Below are 24,478 nucleotides of genomic sequence, written 5' to 3'. Positions count from 1 at the left end.
CTCTCTTTGGAAGTAGTCAAAAAAGAGATGTACAAAACAATATCAAGCCAAATTTCTTTCCTTTTTCTACAGTCTATCTAGCTTCCTTCTCTATCATAGCAAACTATATTAGAGTGTGTTGGAACACAGGTTATAATGGATTCTCAATGTATATTAGTTGTGCTAAACATTTATCCATTTTAATCAAATCTATACAACCCAAATGGAAAGATGGAAAAGCTATAAATATCTGTACATGAAGAAGTGTTGTGAAAAATATCAACAAGGACATCCATCAAAAATCATTTATTAAGCACTTACTATGTGCCAGGCATTGTGCTATTCACTGGGGATACAACACTCCCCCTCCCCCCCAAAAAAAGCCCAGTACCTCTTCTTAAAGGAGTTCACAGGGTAATTTACAACATGCAAATAATTTTGTACAAATAAGGTTTATATATGTGTATGTCTATGTGTATACATGTGAATGTATGTATAAATATAAAATGAAGTTAACAGAGGGAAGGCACTAGCATTAAAGGGAATTGGGAAAAGCTTTTTTGGAAAAAAGTAGGATTTTAGCTGGGGTTTAAAGGAAGCCAGAAAATGAAATAAGGGAAAGAATAGTAAGCATGGAGAATAGATAATGAAAAGGTCCAGTTGTTGGGAAAAATCTTTTTTGTGAAAAAGACATTTTAATATTTGATGGGGGTAAGAGGGAGAAAAATGAAGGACAATATTTACATAGCAGCCACTATTTGCAAGGCATTGAACTAACCACTATACAAATATTATCTTTTTCCAATGGTGCATATTGCTATTGACCCATGATTTCTCATCCTATTTTGCTCTTGTTCACCTATTTTATAAATTCTCCATAGGTGCCCAATTTATTAGGTACCTGTGCAACATGTAGCCCTATGTATGTGATCCCTCACAGGATTCACTACAAGGATAGTCTTGCTTCTTTTTGAATCAGCAATCAGACTACCTAGTTATTTTTACACTGTTTCTTACATATTTATGTTATAGTTTCTTCAGGCTTATCATTTCTCTTTGTGTCATATGATATTCTTCAGAGATTGTGATGTTTCAAGATGTGCTAACATATAACACAATCAGAAGAATACTGGTGGATTTTTGTTTCATCAAACAGTTTGGGATGGGTAAAACTATTATATATTCTTCCAGCTGTATTCCAGTCTATTCTTTTCCTCTTACTCAACTCTGGGCTCTGTTTACTATCTATCTGAAGCAGTGGTTCTCAAACTTTTGTTTTCAGTATCTTTATCCTATTAAAAATTATTGAGGATATCTCCAAAGCGTTTTTGTTTATCTGGATTATATTTATAGACATTTACCATATTGGAAATAAAAACTATTTTTGAATTTGTAGACCCTCTAAAAGGATTTCAGAGATCCCCAGGACTCGCTAGACCATACTTTGAGAACCACTGATTTGAAGTATCAAACCAAGAAAAATGTACTATGAACTAGCTCTACAGATTATCTAATAAATCGTATATTATAATACAGGAAATAGGATTTCTTCATTCATTTTACTTTTTCCATTGTGAACTTTTAAGCCAGTCATTTTTCTAAAATGACTGTAGCTCTCATTTACAGTAAGAAACTTGTGAGGAACTTCACAATCTTCAAGGAAATCCCTGCTGAATTTGGACTCTGAAGTGAAATTCTTCTAAATGGTGGCAAACACCTCAAGTGAATCTGTATTGTGATTTTATGATTCACTGGATATTAAGAATCAAAGAACAATGAAATATTTATAGCAGCACTTTTTGTGATAGCAAAGAACTGGAAACAACATAAACCATCAAATGAAGAATGACTAAATAAATTATGGTATCTTAATGGAATAATATTACAATGATATAAAAAACAACAAACATGATAAATATAAAGAAGTATGTAAAGTTTTATATAAACTAATACAAAGTAAGGTAAATAGAGCCATGAAAATAACATATACAATGACCACAACAATGCAAACAGAAAGAACAATCACCACAAAAAAATTGAAACTGAATACTGTCAAATTATGAAGAACAAGTTTGACCTCAAAGAAAAGATGTAAGAAACAGAACTTCTCCCATCCTTTAGAAGTAGCAGAGGTCCATGGCAGTGGAATATTAACTTATTTTTTTCAATGTATTAGTTGGTTTTTAATGAACAATTTTTTCCCTTTTGAAATAATCATTTGTTATGAGAGGTGCGCTGAGAGGGGGAATGTGGACATAGGAAGAAACATCAGTGATAGAAAAACAAGAAATTTCAATAAAAATCTATCATTTTAGAAAACCAAAGAATTGTTAAAGTTTTCCTATGGTTTTTAACTAACACATTTTGGATAACCTCAACATACATAAGAAGAAAACTTCTGGATCCCTTTAAAATAAAATTTTATTCCATTAACAAATTTATAGAAGTGAAGGAAAGGTAGAAAGAATCGCACATAAGCAGAATAGTTCTGAAATTTGTATTTTTTATATATTTTTAAAGAAATATAATATATATTATATATCCAGTTACATGTACAATCCTTTTCAGACCTATTGTGCATATAGAACGCTCATTTTATTTGGCAATGAAATAAAACAAACAAAAAGAACCAAATTTGTTTCAAAAGAATTTGGATTTTTATCTTCTACATCTTTCTGTCAATTATTCAATTATGAAGATGTGGTCTGCTATAGAATTTCATTTGTGAAAGCCTAGTTGTTTTCTTCTCATGTTTTCATCAAGTATATCTTTGATATATCATGTATATCATTCTCATAAAAATTTTACAAGATGAGAAAAAAGGCTCTTCTTAATAGTTTTTGATTTACAATCAATCACTTTCTTGGAGTGGTAATGCCATCTGTGATTTTAACCAATTAATCAGATTCGTGCCCAATGCACTTGGAGCCTCAAATCCAATGTCTTCTGGTACCAATTTTTTCTGTTTGTACTTGGTCAGATCCACCTACTATTCCTAGTTTTGCCTTACCATTTCTTAATGTAACATACTGGAAATCTAGATGCTATATTCCTAATATGGTTTTCCACTGTCATTGATGAAGAAAAGAATTTGTTACAAAAATACCTACAGATTTGTTCAGTTTTTCATCAATTGATTTTTTTTTTCTAATTTTCATTTTCAAATGCCCTTGAGATCATCTGGCTTTCTACTACCTTTTTTCTCTATATTACTTCCTTTTTTTTTAGAGCCAATACTATTCAAAATCTTTCACCCTCATTCTCTGAGTTCTTAGAAATTATTTTAAACCAGAACAGATTCCAGGTAATTCTCTATTCTCCATCACCAATTCTGCTTCGTTAGGCTCCTTGATTCAGCATGACCCCACTTTGGAGAGTCCCTGAGGGTCCCTCTTTTTCTTTTTCAGTTTCTTTCCCCATAAGATTGTAAGCTCCTTGACAGTAAAGACTGTCTTTCTTTTTATTAACAGCATTTAACACAGGCCTGACACAAAGTAGGCACTTAATAAATGTATACTAAATTTAGCTGAATCCTAGAAAATATGTTTCTCCACTTGGCAAGGATATAAGATTTTCTATTTGAAGTGGTTTCTGCTCTTTGGACTCCTTATTGTAGTGACTACTTTATAACTAGAACATGAATAACTGGAAAAAGGAGGTGGATTAACCACATAGTGAGAATTAAAATTAGATATGTATCTAACCACATAGTGAGAATTAAAATTAGATATGTATCTGCTCCTAAGAAACTGAAGAATTAAAAAGACTTTTAGCATATTAGATTCTTTATAAATGTTTATAAGACAGAGACAAAAAATATACAGAATAAAGTGACAGTCCACATGAAGGGAGGAGATATGCTGATCCATTTAAATATTGAAAAAAAAAATAGATCCTATTATCATATCAAAACCCTTTTAAAATATAAGATCAAGTCTATATTCAATGCACAGAAATAACTTTAAAAAACAAAATATAAAAAATTAAAAATAAAAAACAACAAAATATTAATACTCAAAGTACAAATATACTTTACCAATGCAAGGACAGTTTTCTCTAATTTTAATCCCATCTCTGTTCTAGTTGGGAGGAATCCCATTAAGCTAGTGATTTCATGGAGGGAGTAAATTTCAGGATACTTTTTTACTTGTTCAATTGAAGCACTTAAAAATTGCTATAAGAAAACAAGATCAAATATGCATATAGTTATTTTTCTAAAAATGTCACAAAAGTAAATCAATTTGCATAATTATTGCAGGTCTAAAAATAAAGATAAAATATCAGTATAACTAAACGTAATTCCAAATAAAACTTAATGAATATAAAAAGTCATGTTAACATCCATTATCCATATTCTGATTATTCTTATCTTAATTTGTTCAAGTCTAATTTCCCATTATAAAGATAAATTTTTAAAATTCTAAAACTAACAGAAAACTTATTCAGACTGCTGATGTAATCAAATACAAAATGATTTTTTTTTTTTTTACTGGCTACTGAGACAATTAGAGAAACTAAAGGATTTTAAAATATTGCTTAAAAAGATAAAAACACCATGAGGTGACTTTAAAATCATGTTACCCAAAGTATCAAAAACAGGAGATGAATTTTTTTAACTTTTAAAATATTTTGTTTTTTCCAATTACATGTAAAAACAATTTTTAACATTGATCTTTTAAAATTTTGAATTCCAAATTCTCTTCTTCCTTCCTTTTTCTTTCCCTTCATTTAGAAAATAAGAAATATGGGATATAGGTTGTACATGTATAATCATGCAAAACATTTCCATGTTAGTCATACTGTCAAAGAAAACACAGACCAAAAAAAAAAAAAAAAAAAAATCCCAAGAAAAACAAAGTAAAAAAAAGGATGGTTAGCCCTGCATTCAGACTGCCATCAATTCTTTCTCAGGAAAGGGGATAGCATTTTTCCTCATCAGCCCTTTGGAATTGTTTTAGATCATTGTATTACTGAAAGTTAAGACATTGACGTTGATCACCACACAATATTGTTACTGTATACAATGTTCTCCTGGTTCTGCTCTTCACTTTGCATTATTTCACATTCAGTTTTTCTGAAATCATTCTGCTCATCATTTCTTATAGTACAATAGTATTATATCATAATCATAAACAACTTCTTTAGCCGCTTCTCAACTGATGGGTATCTCCTCCATTTTGAATTCTTTGGTGAAGTGAGTTATATTTGATTTTAACTGGAAACTAAACTGCTTGCAAAATATTAATATAACATGAAAATTTAATTGTAAAGCTGAAATGCATAATTTTACTCTTAAAGGCCATATTGTTTATGCTAACAGACAGGTGATTGAGGAAACAGAAGAATTTCTTTTCTTTGGTATTGAAATACTTCTAATTTCATGACTCTGAATCACAAATACTTGCTCCATTGCTAAATATAATTTGAGAACCTTTTTGAATTTATTTTTTATCAAAAAAGTAGCCTGAAAAAAAAAAACAAAACATTGAAATGTTCTTTATAATAAGCAGCCTTCTGTTTATTTTTCTCCCCATATGAACAATTCTAAAAAACCAACCAAACAAAACTGGAACTCTCCTACTCATGCAACTTCCTACCTACCCTAATCTCACATTACTCTCAATCCCAGTTTATGCTAATCTTTTTAACTCCTGTATTATTTCTTACCAAGGTAGGTAGGTTAAAGGCTAATTGGTATAAATGAGGTTTGGGCTTTATTTGCTTAGGTTTTTTGTTCCTGATTTTTATTGATATCTTTTGTTTTCACTTCATCTTTTATTCCTAAATACATCATTCCTATCTCACCTCTCTAGAGAGCCATTCTTTGTAACAATGAATAAAAGAGGGGGGAAAAAAAGTTTAGTACATCTGAGCAACACTATGCCTCACAGTATTGGTCCCAATCCACTCTGCCTGCAAAAAATTCCTGACCCATTTCTTCATTATAATACAGAACACTCAGTTATTTTTTTAAACTTTTTTTTAATATGTTGAAGTCATACTGTATTATTACTTTCCTGGTAATTTTCACTTCAAGTTATATCTTCTCATGCTTCTTCATGATCTTCATATAGTTATCATTTCTAAGGGCGCAGTAATATATTACATGAATTTATCATAATTTGTTTCACCCTTCCCCAACTGACAGCCATTTCTATCTTTGATGTCCTTGGGACACATGTCTAACAAAGGAATCTATGGGACAAAAGTTTTCAGCATTTTAATCTTTTTTCTGAGTATTAACTCCTAACTTCTTTCTAGAATATTTAGACCTTTTTTCCTAAACAAATGTCAAATGTCTTTTGGTGGAACAAATATTTGTTGACAATAAGGCACAGGTATGAAGGATATATTACACAGGACCGAAGTTTGATCTCTGTTTTTTCATCAATGCAGAATAGCAATGTTATTCAAATTATTTTCTTCACATGTCTTTCTCTTGGCCACTTGCAAAGTTTATTGTTCATTATTGAAATTATGAAATATAATCACTTCATATCTTGGAATTTGAAGTTCAGACTATTTGTCTAGCAGAAACCTGTAGATTCTCTCAATTTATGTTTTGTTATCATTCATAAATTCTAATCTAGACAGTCTTCTTAATGTTATTTCTTGCATTGTGGAACAGACATTATCTTACTTGTCATGTTTTTTGAGAAACCCTGTAATTCTGAAGTTATTTCTGTGTATCTTGTCTTCAAGGTCAGCTGCAGGTTTGCCTTAAAGCTTCTTTTTAAAATTTTTCCATCATGTGTTCATTTTTTATTTTGAGTTTTTGAATTCTACGTGAAAGCTCTGATTTCCAAGCTAAATTCATTCCAAATTTCTTCTTTTAAGAGTTTTGTTTTTCTTTTCAACCATTCTGGAATTCTTGCTATTGTTTCATGATCGCTGAGGAGTTCACAGGATTCTCTTTTTCATCAGGTAATATTAATTCATTTTCCTTTATATTGTGCTTGATCAATGTGTTTTGGCATCACTATACAGATCATCTTTGTATTATTTTCCTTTCTTTCAAGGTAGGTTTTTATTCAGGCTTTCTTTTCTCATCTTTCTTTTAGTCTTTTAGCTTTGCTTTTCCTCTCACCTGCTTTTCCTAATTCCTCCTCACTCTCTGGGCCCTGCCCCTTCTACTTTGCATGGTTAAATGACACTGGATATTGTGAAGGCTTTTCAGGTCCACAGACAAAATCCATTGTTCCCAAGTCAATACCCTAAGTAACCTCATGGGGAGAGGATTGGTCCTAGTCAGGATTCCAGTGTTCTTTTCCTTAAGACCTATACAAATTATAGTCCCATAATTTTCAAAGGTTTTTTTTATTTTTGTATTATGGACCCTGTTTTGGCAGGCTGGTGAAGTTTATGGACCCTTTCTCAGAATGGTATTTTTAAATACATGAAGATTACAAAATAAACCAATTGCAATTTGTCAAATACTGTATTTAAATAACAATATATTTATATCAAATATTCTACTTAAATTTAAAAAAAAAAGTTCAAGGATCAGGTTAAAACCCTCTGCCCCAGTAAACACTGTAACATAACAGTAAAGCACCACTCCACCATCTGTCAATGTGCCCTGCTGATACACAGATAGGACAAAATCAGTGTCTGCTATCTTCTATACTCTTGTGGAGGTATGCTTCAGGCAGTCACTGCTAGGAAGGAATCCTACAGCTGAAGCCCAAGTCATAAAGTAATCAGCCTTGCTTGTGCTCTCTACTCTGAACAAAGAGAGTTAAACAGAAGTAGGGATGATGAATGGGAACTCTAATAAAATCCTTCAGTATTTTTTCCTTCATCTGAAGGTTCTGGCATTTGGCCACTATATTTCTTGGTGTTTTGATTTTAGGATCCCTTTCAGGAGGTGATCGATGAATTCTTTAAATGTCTATTTTACCCTCTGTTTCTATGACTTCTGGGCAGTTCTCTTTGATAATTTCCTGGAAAATAGAGTCCAGGCTCTTTTTTTTCATCATATTTTTCTGGGAGTCCAATAATTCTCAGATTCTCTCTCCTAGATCTATTTTCTAGGTCTGTTGTTTTCCCAAGAAGATATTTCACATTTTTTTCCATTGTTTGATTTTTTTGGTTTTGCTTGACTGGTTATCTCCTCAAGTCATTCAATTCCATTTGTTCAATTCTGATTTTCAATGAAGTATCTTCTTCACTCACTTTTTTTATATCTTTTTCTAATTATCCAATTGAATTGTTTTGTTCTATGGAATTTTTTTCCATTTCGCCAATTTTATTTTTTAGAAAACTATTTTCTGTTTCCAGTTCACTAATCATATTTTTCAAGGATTTGATTTCTTTATTCACTCTGTCTTTAAATGAGTGACTTCTCCAGACTCTCTTGCCAAGCCTCCCTCTCCTTTTCCCATTTTTCTTCTAGCTCTCTTGTGAGAGCCTTTTTAATTTCTTCTATGAGATTCATCTGTGCTGAGGAACAGATGATCTCCTCCTTTGAGGATTCACCTGGAGACAGTTTGTTTTTAGTCTCCTCAGGGTTTAGAGTCTGCTCTCTATCCATATAGAAACTGTCAATGGTTAAGGTCTTTTTCAATTTTTTGCTTTGTTAGAGAAGAATCAAAGACAAACTAGCAAAGAAAAAGAAAAAAATCCCAAATGGAGTTTGCTTTTTTTGGGGGAGGGGCTGGGTGGTATTACCAAGCTTCCTCTACAGACTGAGGGGGGGTGGGGTGGGGGGGCAGTGAGGCCCTAACAAGACAGTGCTGCGCCTGAGCTCTGAGAGGTGATGAGACACTGTGGGGGAGGGGTGGCCAGGTCCCGAGAGACCCCAGTTATTTGGGGTTGTATTCTTCTTCACCACCATGCCCCCCCTTTAGCTTCTCTGCTGGCTTGCTGCCAGGGCAAAGTATCCAATCCTGTAGCAAAGCTCTCCCCGCAGAGACAGCTGAGATCACACCCCACCCCCTCCAGTCTGCTCGCCTGTGAGCTGCCTGCTGGGCTCTCCCTGTGGCTGCCTTGCCCTCAGCCTGCGCCTGATCTAAAACTATCCACGGCCTGGAGCAAAAACAGACCTTTCCTGGCGAATTTCAAGGATGTCTTCTCTTGGTAATTATTTGGGGGGGGGGGGGGGGTTTCAGTCAAGCATTAATTCAGAGGCTTGTCATGAAATGAATTCTGACAGAAAACACAGAGCTTACACAGCTGTGTGCCTCCTCTGGCCAGAAGTCCAAAATCCTTCAGTATTAATTCATGAGGCCTTTTCGCCCTCCTTTTCAAAAGTAACATGGCACAGTAGACAGAAAACCACACTTGGGTTTTAATCTTACCTCCAACATATCCTGACTGTATAACCCTGGGAAAATCATTTACCCTGCATTAATTCAAGATTTTGTGTATAATTCCTTTCTTTTGAAATTTTGGAATAGAGAAATTTGTAGACTGTAATTACTTCACTATTTTGCCAGTTATGCAATCCTGACAGATATTACTTTTTCAAAGCTTCACTAAAACTATGCTTTCTGCTTATCAAATTGGGACTGGACCTTCCAAGAAAACTGAGGATGCAGCTGCTGCAACATACATTCTATATATGTATTATTCTATAGAAAGGAATGATTATTAATAACCAATGACATGGGCAGATCCAAAGTTCCATCCTCTTTTAAAAGTTTTTTTTTTTTTTAACTTTTTAAAAAAGTTTAGTTTCTGAAAGAACATTGCTAATAATGAGATTTTTCTTTCTTGTTCAGACACTATCCTGATAGAGTAGTTATTGTGTTCTGCTCAGCTTGGGGGGAGGGAGGGAGTAGTGAAGGGAAGTTACAGATTCTTTGAATAGACTGCCCAAAGCTGGAGATGATCTGAGTATAGATACAATTTCTTTGTCCAAGGGGGACATGATGTCACAATCAGTGCAATTGTAATACTATTCTCATTAATTATTAACCAATCACCTTGGGACACACATATTCTTTGGTGTACATAAACTGTGAGTCCCACTCCAATGATTGTCTTTTGGTCTAAGAAAGATGACCAAATGACCATTCTTTTACTAATAAATGTGCTGGCCTTCTTAATACAATTATTAAATTACCTAGAAACTGTATCTCTTGAACATTTTTAATTGCTGACTATCTAAATTAAAATCCTTCCATATTAGGAAGATCTTGATAATGAAAAATAAAGACTTTTATCTAAAATTAAAAACATGTTTTGTTTAAAAAAAAAAGGTCTTAAAAAAAGATCTATATAAGTCTCTAAAGATCATGCTTTGGTAACAATTTCATTAAAAATATCTTTTCTACTCAATGATTCTGGGAAAACAACAATCATTGCTACTTTATTCTAATATGAGAAAATAAATTAGACAATGCACCATGAAATCTATGTTTAGACCCCCATAAAATAATGATCACACAACTTCCTTTGAGTTCATATACATAAAATTCTCCTAATTCTTTTTTTCTTTTTTTTTTTTACTTTAAAAAGTTTTTCCTATCTTGTTTTTACATCAGTTATAACTCCAAATATATCCTCCTCTCTCTAGAAATTCATTCCCTTATAATTAAAATTAACAAGGGAAGAAAAAAGCAGTTGAGAAAAATCAAATGAACATAACAATCAAATCATCTAGAATATATCATGTTCTAAACCTGTTGTTCCTTGACTCTGAAAAGAAGAGAGGGAGATATATTTTCTTAGCTTTTTTTGTATAAAACACACAGTATTACAAAGAAATTAAGCTTGGTTGTTTTAACTTTTTTTATTTCTTTTTTTTGTTTCTGCTTTTCCCATTTATTTTACAAGAGAACAGGTATATTGTTTTCCCAGTTCTGCTTATTTCATTTTATATCAGTTTATATAAGTCTGTCCATGTTTCTCTGAACTCCTCATAGGCTTCAATTCTTATGCAATTGTAAGACTCCAATACACTATAATACTCTATTTGTTTAACCATTCTCCCAAGAGTATGTATTTTGTTTCTAGGGCTCTATTACACAAAAAGTGCTGCTCTCAATATTCTAGTGTATATGGGCCCTCTTCTTTCATCTTTTAACTTCTCTGATGATAAGGCTTCACAGTGAAGCATTTAGTTACTTAATTTTTTAAAGACAATTCAAAACTGCTTCAGGTGACTAATTGTAAATAATAAAAACTATTTCAGATTCACAGATATATTTGTGAACAAAACTATGAAAATCCATAAAACACTTACTTTTAGTAGCACTTACCTTTGCTGACTGACCTAGTAATACTTAATATGTTAGAGTAATAATATCCATAGATAGCTGGGTAATTTGATTGAACATTCAAAAATCACTTGATATGTTAAGTTTTATATATGTTGTCTGAGGTGGTAATATTAAAGTTAATATACTGTCCTGTCAGCACCCTACCTAACCTTACAAAAAAGCAGGGCAAATTTAGCCTTGATGAGAAGAGAAATTCTTAACAAATCAATGCTATCTCAAAAGTAGAATAAGCTGTCTAGAAATGATGGAATCTCCCTCACTGAAGTTCTTCTATCATAGAGGAGAAATTATAGAAAAAATTCTTTTCAGAACATATGTTGGGCTAATTCGTCACTGAGATCCCCTCCAACTCTGAAATTGTGTGATTCTATGATTGGCACTTTTTATAATATTTTTACTTTTACACTACATGAAAGAGTAAAAGAAATGAGATGTTAATACAAACTGAATATTGGAATTGAAAAAATATTTGCAATTCAACTAAAGCAAGACAATCATGAATCACTAAAACTGGAAGGGACATTATCTCAAAGATCATTTAATCCAACTCCCACATTTTACCTGAGAAAACCTTTAAATCCCAGGGAAGTAACTTTTCAAAGTTCACACAAGTAGCAAGAATCAAAGAGAAAATTTGAACCCAAGTCTTTTGATTCTAGAGTGAGTTCTTGTTCTACTTTAGCATTCTGTTTCCTACATGTTGGCAAATACATTTTAGAATTTTATTACATACTAAGGGCAAATACATTTTGAAATATCATTGCATGCTACTGTTGATTTTCCATAAATATCTCCAAATTTACTATTCTTTACCTTTGTGAATAAAAGTGCTTCATCTGAGAGTATATCATAATCTTGACTGCAACTTTTTGCAGCATTCTGAAGAAACTTTAGAAATTCAGCAACTTCATCATTTACACATTTTTTCATGTCCTAAAGGGAAAAGAAAAAAAAGCGGACTAAAGTATAATAATCATTTGAGTGAGAGCTCTGATAAAAATTATTTAGGCTGAAGGGTTCTAGCAATGCTATCATGATATCTGGGAACACGTGGAAGATTAATGAAGTGTGTTAATTAACACCTTTAAAAATGTCCAGTGATACATTTTAGCACTTTTTAATTTTATTATTGCATTATGTTCGTTAAATGGGTTTTTATACATGTATTTTATATATAAAATTACATATATATTTTATATATTTATAAAAATAAATGAATTCAATCTTTTAACCAAATAATTTTAAACAAATCCTATTCTTTAAAGTTATTTTACTATGGCAATCTATGGGCTAGCAGGCATGGAAAATAGATATTCATAAATTCACTTTAAAAATGAAATATTTTGCCTACTAAGGGTAAAAATAAGAATGATTTGTTTTAGTACATCAGTCCAAGTGTTATTGACCTTGCAATAAAATCAATGTAAATAGATGTTTCTTTAGTATTTGAAAACAGCTGTCATAGGTAAGAATTATTAATTGAATATTACTTAAGTTATTTTTTATCAGACTTTTTAAAAGGCATTGAAGATAGTCTTTTTATTACCAAGTAACAAATTCTAAATTAGTCTAAAGGAATGAGATTCTTATTATTTTAAAATTTTGAATTTTAGTCTTCTTCAAGAAGTGTTGATGTTGAACTAGCAGGCAAAATTCAGTTAAGCATATTTTCAGTTTAAGATATGTACCATGCAAATGGCATGGTTTATAAAAATGCCCTATAGTTCAGACTTTTCATTCAGTCAGTTTGGCTTCTTCTGCTTATAAGTACCAACTTACTTAAACTGACTTTTCAATTACATTTCTGAAATCTTTTGTCTCTTCACCTTGCTCATTTTAAATTATATATCACTAAAACACAATCTGTTGATCAGTCATGTCTGACACTACATGATCCCATAGACTTTGTCTATGGCATTTTCTTGGCAAGAAAACTTATAAGGCTTGCCATTTCTTTCTCCTAACTAAGGCAAATAGAGCTTATGTGATTTTTCCCAGGGTCACACAGTAAGTAACTGAAATTGGATTTGAATTCAGATCTTCCTGACTCCAAGCCTGGTGCTCTATCCATTGTACCACCTAGCTTGCCTTCGAAACACAAGAGACTACACCATCTTTTAAAAGGTGAAAACTGTCCTTTTGTTGAGTCTCTATTGTGAAATAAATAAAGATCAGGGAATCCAGCAAAAGCCTTCAAATTTTCAAATTACTTGATCTGGTAGAAATAAAGATAAGCTCATTTTTGGATTTGAAATAGAGGCAAATCTTATTTAAACTACTTTAAAAATGCAGAAATGCAAAATAAAGGGAAGCTCATTGTATCTTAGCCATTTCCTTAACAATTGTAATTTACTGACTGCCTGAATAAGGCAGGAATTAAAGAAAAACACAGACAGATTCTAGCTTTCAAAGAATTTGTAAAATATCAGACTGGAAGTTTTATAAATGCAGATATTATGCCTTGTCTTTGTATTTCTTAGTTACCTAGTTAAACACTTTTCACACACAATACGCTTCAAAACTTCCAAAGATCCATTACTTCATCAGTATTTTTTAATAAATGAATTTATCAGCTCTACTGGCCAAGAAAACTGACTATTATTTGTAGAAGATAAGAAGCTTCTCTTTACTTCTCTTTATCTTGTTATGCTAGTTAGCAGATGAAACACATAGTTCATTACTGCAATCATATCTGAAGTCTTTTTAGCTTGTTAGAAAGGAGCAAATACATAGCCTTTATAGCCAGCCTTTAAAAATATAGATTTGCTCCCAAGCCACAAGGATGTATGGATCATGAAATCATAGATTTCAAGTAAGATCTAAGACCAGCTATCATATTTTACAGATAAGGAAACTGAGGCTCAGAGAGAAATAATTATAGTCTGTCACATGTCAAAATAGTATCTGAAAAAGAACTCAAAACTAGGTCTTCCTAAGAATACCTCTAAAACTACTAGCCTTAAGTCTATTATTTCTGATGAAAATACACATAATAATAATCTTCATATAGTGCTTTAAGACATCCACAGCTCTTTACATGTATTAGTTCATTTAATTCTCAAAACAACTTTGAGATATGTGCCCAATAAACAGCTATTGTATGAATCTGTCAGTTCAAATATTTTGTGTCCTATTATATTCAATTAAACCTCAAAACAACAATGCAATAGGTTAAAACAGACTATTTCCATTTATTATGAAAATGAAGCACAAGAATGAAATATATTTTCATGTTTGAAATATTAAAGCTCTTTCTACTCTTAACACTTTAATACAAATGTTTTTAACTGTTTTTAAGTGGAAAGTTACAAAATAAATTTTGTCAATAATTTCTAAAAAAAATAAGGATAAAATACATACCATGTACTGGAAATATTCCTTCTTATTTAACCCTACAGTCTTGAAATTTATAGGCTTTTTTGAATATTTATTGTGTAAATCCACATAACATTTCTGTTCTCTTTCTGAGAAACGAGAGAAATAAGGATAAGGAATTCTTGGTTCTGGGAAGGGAACAATTTCTATTGTGGTTTTAACATCCCCATTTGCTTGAGCTGCTGAATTAACTGCTGGTTCATTTTCCACAGGGTTTGCTGATGCATCCAAATTTTCTCCTATAGGTCTGAAATGAGGGGGAAAAAATTAATTACAATTTAGAAGTACTTGTTTTTTTTAATCATGAAGATTGGTATTTGAAAAATAGGGCTGACAGTTGTAGAGTTTCTTGATTCTGAATCACCAGGCAGAATACATCATGATTAACAGAGTAAATTCTAGAGTACCATCAAAACTCTACCACCTGCATCTTGCAACACTGGCATTTATTATAGATTAAATATTCTGCAGGACATTGTTGCATCACAAGCTTACCTTTCAGCTTATATACAGAAAAAGAAAGACAGATACTGGTCTTACATTTTATTTATTCTTTCTTTATGAATAAGGGAGTCTTTTCATTTATCCATCCAGGTGTTATATTTATTTGCAGATTTAATTACAAAGCTTTAATATATTTTTCTTGTTATAAATTATCTGTAATTAAGCTCAAATTCCTGTGTAAGAAAAACAAATTAGTATGATTATCAGTGGCAACTAAACATAAATTTGCTATGGTGCAGTGATGCAATCTGAATTAACAATTACTAGAAGGTTTTCAATTTCAGAAATTCAAAATTCTGAAACACTGAAGAGAACCTCTGAACTTGGCTCTTCTTGTCCCACCCCATCCCTCAAACTCAATCAATAGTTTTATTAGAGATTTTGTACAAATATCTATAGCAGTTATGGACATATGGAAACCCTGTCTCACAAGCCAAGTGTTTTTTGTGCTCTCTTACTTGTAGGGAAAAAAAAAAAATTTTCAGATAATTATAGTTATGTTAGTGGGGACTTGTTTGTTTGTTTTTTTAAATAGTAAAAAGGCACTAAGGAAAAACAAATAAATTAGTCCAAAGATTCTTAACTATATTTATTTATATATAACTAAGCTCTTATGAATAATGAAGTATGTATATGCAAGATTTTTCTTCCTGTTCATAACTTAGCACCAGTCTTACTTTGCAAATGAAAATGCTTTAAAAAAATTATCCTATATGTTCAGCACTGAGGCATAGTAACTAAAACTTCTACTGGATAATTCTAAGTGTTAATTATTCTAATTGTTATTTTGTAAGTTGATACTCCCTAATAAACAATCTTTCATTGTGGCTTCAATCTTTTCTCTCTTGGTCTGGACACTGAAAGAGATAAATCCCTCAAAATAAAGAACAGAATGGAGTGGGAGAAGAAATATATCCAGGTCACAGGATCTGGATAGCTGACAAATGAGATCCTATATGCTTCAGAGATCATCAAACTGCTAAAAGCAATTCATGAAAAAAATTTAAATCTCTGCTGCTAAAAGTCCTTGGTACTTCAGGAAAAGAGATTATGAGAAAGAATTATCCAGATATATACCTGGAAAAGGAGTGAACTCCTTTTAATAATGCCTGTATTTACTAAGCACTCCAATGTTTGGAATGAAAACAATCAGGATTAAATGCCAAAACAAGTCAACACTGAAAAAAATATTTAGCCAGAAATAAAGCAAAAATTCAAAATCTGCTGGTTTTGAAAGTTCAGATAACTAGTAGACAATTCCAAATATTAATAAGTGGTGAATAGAGAAAGGATCCTAGGAATAGACACTAAAGGAAGGCTCTAAAAATAATGCAGGTTAAAGAAGACATAGTTAAACTACTAAGCTTTCTCCAATAACTGTTTAAAAATAAGCATATTTTAGGTTAACAAAATGAACATTAACTGCTGATCTTGGGAGAAATGTATTACAGCAAATTGATTTCTCACAAGAAAAAGTCTTGAGAGCTATTCAAACCTAACAGTATCGTGTCCACAACTCTTAACAATACTGTTTCACAGCTGTCTCTCTAAATATGAGAACATGTCTGTCCTTGTGGCACAAACTGGCAAATTTAATTAAGCTACTGCAGCAACAAGATGCTGACTCAGATATGCCAACGCAGGAATGTCAAGAAATTCTAGCTGCTTAAATTGGCTACATTCAGCAAAGAATGAAGTGGCAGCACATCAAGATCATTTCATTGTGGAGTGGCTGTCAAAATCTTCATCAGGATACAAACCAAAAGCATCTGACAGGGCTTCTCTAACCACATTTACAGCATTATATTTTATTTCAGTTGATGTTTTGAAGTTTTTTCCCTTCATTTTGTCAACTACCTACTCATCTGTTCCATTCAGATGTCCTATGAAAAAGAATGAATGTATATGTATATGCAAACTTCACTATTTCCAATATGTAAACTTTAAAAGTTTAAAGAATTTACTTAAAAAAAATTTATAGAATGTTCCTTCTACTCTACCTCTATAAAGTCTAGTTCTTAATTTTGATTATATTTTCCTTTGTCTTACACTATAGCTTAAAACCTTTCTAACGTTAAACCTCTACTCAGTCAATTTTTTCACTCTAACTTAAAACCAAAAGCTATCAATAAGACCATGGCAGAGTTTTTAATTCTTGAAATTCTCAAAAAATATTCATGTATAAGTTAAAGGAAAGTTATCCCCCCCTCCAAAAAAAAAGGCTTCCCCCTTGAAATATTTCACTAAGGTTTTAAGTTTATATTCTTGAAGGCAATATAATTACAACTAATCATTGCAATACTAAATTTCAACAGACCAGTTTTAAAACAAACAAAAATTTTGCACTAGGAAGCTAAGCTAAGACTAGAAACTGAATTAAAATTTCTGGTTATGTCTTAACATGTAAACAATCACACACATAACATTTTTTATGCACTGTTTCACAATCCCTGTTTGCACTCGAAAATATTCTTGTCATGTAATAGTCCTTCCTTTATTTTTCTAAGCCATGAGAAAAATCAGAGAAAAATCAGTTACTGGCTTTCTTCCATTTGGTTTAGCAAATTTTGATTTTAAAGAAAAGCACATTTACAAGTTAAGTTACAAAAGCACATTTAGGTACAAAATAATGAACAAAAAATAGACAAAAAGAAAATTTATCCCATACTACTGTAAAAAAGCTGCAGGTGAAACAGAAAAAAATTATTCCAGCTATATACAGAACTACAATGAATTCACATGTAGAATGTTACTCATAATTTTGTATGGTTCAAGGAAGCAGTTACTGTACTAAGGAAGATCAATTAAAACGGTCAAGGACACAGCATGATGGATATTCATAAGACCCTAGTCTAGAAAAATAGAACCTATTAAGAGATAGAAACCAAAGTTTATAAAATCAAAAAGGGCATAAGAAAACATGGAAACAAAAGTGTATTCATCAAATTCTATTGTACTAGCAACACAACAATGATGGAATGGTATCAAACAAAGCCCCCAAAAGCCAGAAAAAACAAGTGATTGGCAGTGACAAGTAAGGCAGAAAGGACTCTCTAGAGCAGTGAGGACTGAGAAAGGCCAGTGAATTTAGCAACAAAGTAATCATTAATACTTGGAGAAAGCAGTTTCTAAAAAAGGTACAGAAAAAAAAAGCCAGATTACAAAGGCTTGACGAGGGCGAGTGGGAAGTGAGAAGGGAGATACAATGAGCATAACTTTTTTTTTTTGGTCTGACCTAGACTATTGAAACTGTCTAATTGGTCTTCACCTGGCTTGATTTCTCTCCAATCTATCCTCCACTAGCGGCCAAAACCATATTCTTAATATTCCTGATATTTTGCTAATGTCATTAGGATAAAGCACAAATTCTTCTGGCTCCAGTCTATCTTTGGAGGCTTATTTCATATATGAATTCCTTGAAGTCAGACAGTTCCAGTTTTGAGTATTCTTAGCACCCAGTGCCCACTTAGTATACCTGCTGAATGACTATACTTTGACAAGGTCTATGTTCCAGACACAGTGACCTACCTCTCATTCGCTAGACATTACGTTCCTTCTTTGTCCCTCTTCCTGAAGCCTGAAATAAACACTTTTACTTCCACCTCACAGAAGCCTTGGCTTCCTTCAAAGCCCAGCTGATGTGCTTCATCCAACAGGAAATCTAACCAAAGCTTCCCAAAAGCTCATGTTCTCCCTTGAAATTAGTCTGTACTTACTATCTGTATGATATGACATCTCTCCCAATAGTTCCTTGAGGGGAAGAACTATTTTGTTTTTGTCCTTGCATAATGATTATGCTGTCTACCCTTTTTTAATGAATGAATGCACTGATTTTACTTTTCAATGAAATAAAATCAGTAGAAGATTTTAAATTAAAAAAAATAATTTTCTTCTGCCAATTTAAATAATAGACTCTTTATACTTCCATGTTTTTGTGGGGGTTTTTTAAGAAGACATATTTAAAATAAAATCAATATCACAACTATTTAAGGAAAAAAAGAAAGAATGGAGAATGGACATTTTTATCAGGATTGGGTAACCTTATAAATTTTCAGTTAAATATGAAAATTTAATAAATTTTATGAATGAACTACAAGATGAAAAAAAAGAAAAATTTAAGTTTTTACCTTTTGGACAAAATAAGTAGTTCCTTTAAAGTAGGAGTCAAAGAATATTCTTCATATTTTTCTTGTGAGAAAAATACATCCAGACCATTTTTTGGTGAAACATCCCTATGAAACAAAGCAATTTACTTGCATTGGAGAATTTAGTATCTTCATCAGAATTAAAATGTCACAAGTGAAGCTTACCCACCCATGATTTAAAGGGCATTATTTGTATTTTCAAATCTTTATTTTGCTAAAATGAAAATTCTGTCCAACAAAATAAAACCAAAAACTACTGAAGGCTTGTTGCTTTAGAATGCTTTTCTCAAGTTGTTAGTGTTTTTGTCGGGGGAAGTGGGAGATATACCATTTTGACAGGAAAAAGTTGCTAAAGGATATTTGTATGCTAAAGCACTTCTATTAATTTTAGCATTTAATTTTTCCCATCTTGGCAAGTGAGAATGATCATGTTAACAATCAAACCAGTATTATCTGGTAGGTTTTAATAAGCTTGGGACCACCTTAGCTAAGTTTAGAGAGACTCACCATCATAAGGTTGGTTCAACAAGTGAAGATTTTTTTTTTGATGTCAAAAGAAAAATTCATCTATTAAAATGTAAGAATGCTATTTATACTTGTGGTGTAATGGACAAATGAAACTGCTCATTTTTGTGTATGATGTAATCACATTCACTAAGAAAGCATTTATTTTTAACAAATGCAATGAATTCTAGCATGTATATATAAAACTCTATAGTATGAATACCAATGAAGTCTTTATCAAAATGTGAGATTTCATTTTTGTCTGTTCTCAAAATGAAAATCTAACTGTATAAAAATGAAAATTTGCCCATACTACATTATATATCGAGTATTACAGTATATTTGATTTTTTTCTTAAAGTTTTTCTAAAATATTCATTCAAAGAGTTAGTTGTAAAAATGGTGAAATTATGATTTCTTATTTTTAGCCCATATCTTTAGTCAATTACAATTTCCAAAATGCTTGCATATACTACCTTATTTGAGCTTCACAATGGTCCTGGTATGCACAAGTTTATAGATTTTAAAAATAAGCAAACTAAAGCCCAGGGAGGACAAATATTTTACTCAAAGTTCCATGGATTATGAAATGCAGAACTTAGGCTCAGAATGCAGGACTTCTGATTTATAATTCAGAACTATTTCCAACAAATTATATCTCTAGTATTAAGGAATAAGCAAAAAGCTTCTGTTAAAATGTCAAAGAAATTTAGCTTTACCTCAAAATTTTACATGGACTCTGCTTTACAAAACCAAGGTCTCTGAACTATAAGAATTTTATACAGTTGTTAAAGCAGAATGTATTATAACATTCTGCTTTAACAAATTAATGAAGAATATATTGGTTTAGAGTAACAAGCCAAAACAAATGGCACATAAATCTGTGCTTTTTTCTTTAATCCTGTTTTTCTTTTATGAACAGCATAAGATGAAGGTTAAATAAATTAGTGCTAGGATACAAGAAGAACTCACACACATTCCCCTCCAGGTAATCAGTAGCCAAATCAAATAGAATGAAGCCCCAGAAAATTTTCCAAATTCTGAGGTGCAGTCATTTCTTGAGAAAATTCAACTGGGCAAGTCTAAGAGTGCAGGCTGGAGGAATTTCTAGGGCACTCAGTATCTAGCTGAGGTTTTGAAATGAGACTTGACTTTGCTACAAATTGCACCAAATTAATCCTAGATTGAAATTCTTCACTCCCACCTCCATGTTCTTTTGAGGACATGACAAGAGATTTAACTCACCAATTGAGCACTGGATTGCCCATAGACATCTTGCATAGTCTTGTTCCACTAAAACATAAACTGCTGCTGCCCTAGATTCAATCGAGTTTAGATGCCCTAATGTCCACCTGGGAAAAAGTAGGGAACCAGAGTCAAATACATGGAGGTAAGCATTACTGTAGCAGAAAAAGTTAATTTGATTAGACTGAACAAAAGTAATTAGCTGACCTGAAAGTTTATCTCCTTCCTATCCTCATAACACCCAACTCTTTAAAGTGAATTTGATGTTGAGTTTTTCATTCTGTTGCAAAGCATCATCAAAGACAAATGAAGTTCTCTCATGGTTATCATCATTTAGGACAATATTTCTGTTCTGAACATCAATGAGAAATAATACTGCTTTACATTTGCATGCAGTATTTTACAGTTTGTAAAGCACTTTCACATACATACCTATTTGATCTTCTCAACAACTCTGTAAAACTACTAGACACGAATTATTTTATTCTTTTTTGCTGATAGGGAAATTGGGAACTACAAAGATTAAAGTGATTTTTTCCCACAACCAATAATATAAGAGAGCTTATTATATAAAATTATGAAATGAGAAGGACTGGTCTAAATTATCTTCAAGGTTCTTTTCAGGTCTAAAATTATACAACCCACAATAGTGTATTCCTGCTCCCAAATCACCAATTATATATTGAAGCAAGTCAGTTTAAACAGTAATTAAATTCAATGAACAGAATTCCATTTCAATAAATGACTATTCTAGGAAAGATACTCCTGAATTCAGCATTCTATCTTCAGTCTCTGATCGGGTTGTTTCTCCATTCCTAGAATGTACTTGCTCCTAAACATCACCTCTTAGAATCTTTAACTTCCTTTTTTTTCCCCAAATTTATTTATTTATTTAATAGCCTTTTATTTACAGGTTATATATGCATGGGTAACTTTACAGCATTTAACTTCCTTTAAAAGATTCAGCTCAGACGCACTAAACTTATTTATTATAAGCATGGCACTCTTGTTGGCTGCTGGGGGATACATGTACAAAAATGAAACAGTCCCTGCCCTCAATGAGCTTCTATTCTTATTGAGATTTGGAGCTGGAAGGAATCTTCAGAGCTATTGATTCCAAATCTCTTATTTTACAGATAAGGAAAAAACAACACAGGGAAGTTAAGTTGAAGGATTTCAACCCAAGTTTTCTAACTCCAGGTCCAGTACTCTTTCCATTGCATCATGTTCTACATATATAGAAAAGTAAATATAAAATATTTAAAGTAAGATGGTGGATGAAAAGGCACTAGCAATGGGAAAAGATGAGATCAGGATAGGTCTCAAACAGCAGTTGACATCTGAGTTCACACTAGGTAAGTGATTTTAAGAGACTGAAGTAAAAAGTGCATTCCAAGCTTAAAGGACACAAAGACAAAGAAAGGCAGATAGATATTTCTGATTTCCTAGCTATCAGTGCTCTTCCTTCAAACTACAAATTATTCATCACTCCTTTCCTCCAGCAGAATTCTCTGAGATCAGGGACTGTTTTTGTTTTGTATTTGTAGCCCCAGCACAATGGCTGGAACATAGTATTTGCCTACTAAATATTTCATGGATTAACTGAATGGAAAGTTATTACTCAAGGATTAAGCAGAAGACTTTTAGAACTGAAATGGACTTTAGAAATCATTTAATCCAATTTAATTTTACTGATGAGAAAGCTGAGGTTTTAAAGAGTTAAACAGCATTATCTAAAAACATCAAACTATCCATCAGTCCATCCACTAAGCTGTGGGTTGGTCTTAATTAAGATGGACCATGGTCATTATATTCTGAATCTCAGTTTTCTCACTGAAAAATCACAACTGTAATCCCAAAACTCTTCATGACCTCTTCCCAAGTGCTAGCCTACTCCTCCCCCTCAAAATTATCTCATATCTACTTTGTATATATTTTGTTCACAAACATATGCACAGGTCTCCCCAGCAAAGAACATAAACTTCTCGAGCTTAAGGGTTTGCACTTTCCTCTTTACATCTAAGTACTTGGCACATAGCAGAGGCTTCAAAACTCGCTGATGAACAAGCTGGTCTCAAATAAGAAAATATACCTTGAAAACAAATGATTAGGCGTTACTTCTGGTTAAATCATTACGTTTAAAAGAGCATTTTCATAAATCATAGAATGAGAAATCTTTAACTGGAAGGAAACCTGGAAGCGCTCTCATCCACCACCTTCTTTTCAATGAGGAAATTAAAGGCAAGTGCCTTGCCCAAAGTATAGCACAAAGACTGGAAGTGTTCCCAGTGATTTATTTACCAGTAATTTCACACTGCATCGAGACGTCAGCTCTCATCAATAAATACCTTTCTTAATGTCAATGATCGGCGTCTAAACGGGATGCTACCGCAATTTGTGACCTGGAAAAAAGGGGGAGGGGGGAAGGGGAGGGAAATGGTTGGGTCCAATTGGCTTACTTTACATAGGAGATGTACGGGACATTTATTTAGCTTGCTTCGCGCATTCCTAGGCGTTATTATCCCTGCTTTATAAATGGAGATACCGAGGTTTGGGTCCGGGACGAGAACTACATTTTCTCTTCCCTCGCTGAGCCCCAACGCTATGCTTTTGGATTCGGCTGGTGCTAAGTAGGTTCAAGGGTTTCTCTCCCGCGGAAGGCAAGGGCAGGCAGGGTCGATCGTTTCAGTGGCCTGCTCAGCGCTCTGCACACAGTAGGTGCTTAACAAAAGGGGGCGGGGAGCTGGGAGGACACGGAAGGAGGCGATAAGAGAAAACAGGGCTGAGGAAGGGGGCGCCGGCTACGGTTTGGGAGAAGAGGCTGGAAGCGGAGCCGCAGCGGGAGCGGGCGAGAGGCCGGACACAAGCCCCAGGAAGAGCACGGCCGCGGTCCGGGCCCGGCCGCGGGAAGCCTACAGCGCCCGGGAGGCTCACGTTCCTTCCCGCGTCCCCCTCTCCGTCTCTGCGGCTCGCCCGCCTACCTCGGGCTCCCAGCCCCGCGGCGACGCCACGGCAGCACCACGACGGAGCGACTTCCGCCCGCGCTGCCCGCCCCGCCTCAGACGGCGCCCCGCGGCGCCCGCCGAGTTTCCCCTTTAAAGGGCGCGTGCGTGCACCGCGTGGCTGCGCGTGATGACGTCAGTGCTTCTGAAAGTGAGGCGGGAATGCGACCAATGGAGACGGCGATCTCGGCGCGGAGCCCGCGTGCATTCTCCAGTCTTCCCTCAGTTATCAGTAGCGCCCTTCGGGATGGGGCAGGTATTTCCTCCTCGCTATTTCTGGGCGGGGATTACAAACTCCTCCTCCTTCCCTTCGCACAACTATCTCTCCCAGCGACGTGCCCCGTGCGGAGCGTAGTTCCGGGGCCCGCCCAGTGAAGCGTCCCCTGTAACAACAGTTAGCGCCATCCGCTCTGACAGCCGGAGCCGCGGCCCGGTACCTGGCCTCCGGCCTTCGTTCTCTCCCCCGGGGGGGCAGACGGAGAGCCGGCCGCTCTCCTCGG

The 24,478-nt window shown here is 33.7% G+C and overlaps 1 protein-coding gene across 9 annotated transcripts in view; it reads right to left on the bottom strand.

Moving 5' to 3' along the window:
• The window catches only part of ICE2 (interactor of little elongation complex ELL subunit 2), a 57,597-nt gene extending 33,524 nt beyond the window's left edge, over positions 1-24,073 (bottom strand). The window contains exons 1-8 of one of the 9 annotated variants that reach the window (XM_023497665.2): positions 23,522-24,073; positions 23,278-23,378; positions 21,184-21,328; positions 20,977-21,083; positions 19,211-19,315; positions 14,565-14,826; positions 12,018-12,137; positions 4,016-4,153 (exon numbers count right to left, since the gene is read on the bottom strand). In XM_023497665.2, the coding sequence (XP_023353433.1) occupies positions 4,016-4,153; positions 12,018-12,137; positions 14,565-14,826; positions 19,211-19,315; positions 20,977-21,005 (654 nt within the window). In that variant the 5' untranslated portion in view covers positions 21,006-21,083; positions 21,184-21,328; positions 23,278-23,378; positions 23,522-24,073. Of the gene's footprint in view, positions 1-4,015; positions 4,154-12,017; positions 12,138-14,564; positions 14,827-19,210; positions 19,316-20,976; positions 21,084-21,183; positions 21,329-23,277 lie in introns of all 9 variants that reach the window. The other 8 variants (XM_031955450.1, XM_031955448.1, XM_031955449.1 and 5 more) reach the window with 8 other exon arrangements.
• Between the last annotated feature and the right edge of the window lie 405 nt (positions 24,074-24,478).

The sequence above is a fragment of the Sarcophilus harrisii genome, chromosome 2, assembly GCF_902635505.1.
Source record: "Sarcophilus harrisii chromosome 2, mSarHar1.11, whole genome shotgun sequence".
NCBI lineage: Eukaryota > Metazoa > Chordata > Mammalia > Dasyuromorphia > Dasyuridae > Sarcophilus > Sarcophilus harrisii.
The sequence above is the reverse complement of the archived record's forward strand: the minus strand, read 5'-3'. Positions and strand labels throughout refer to the sequence as shown.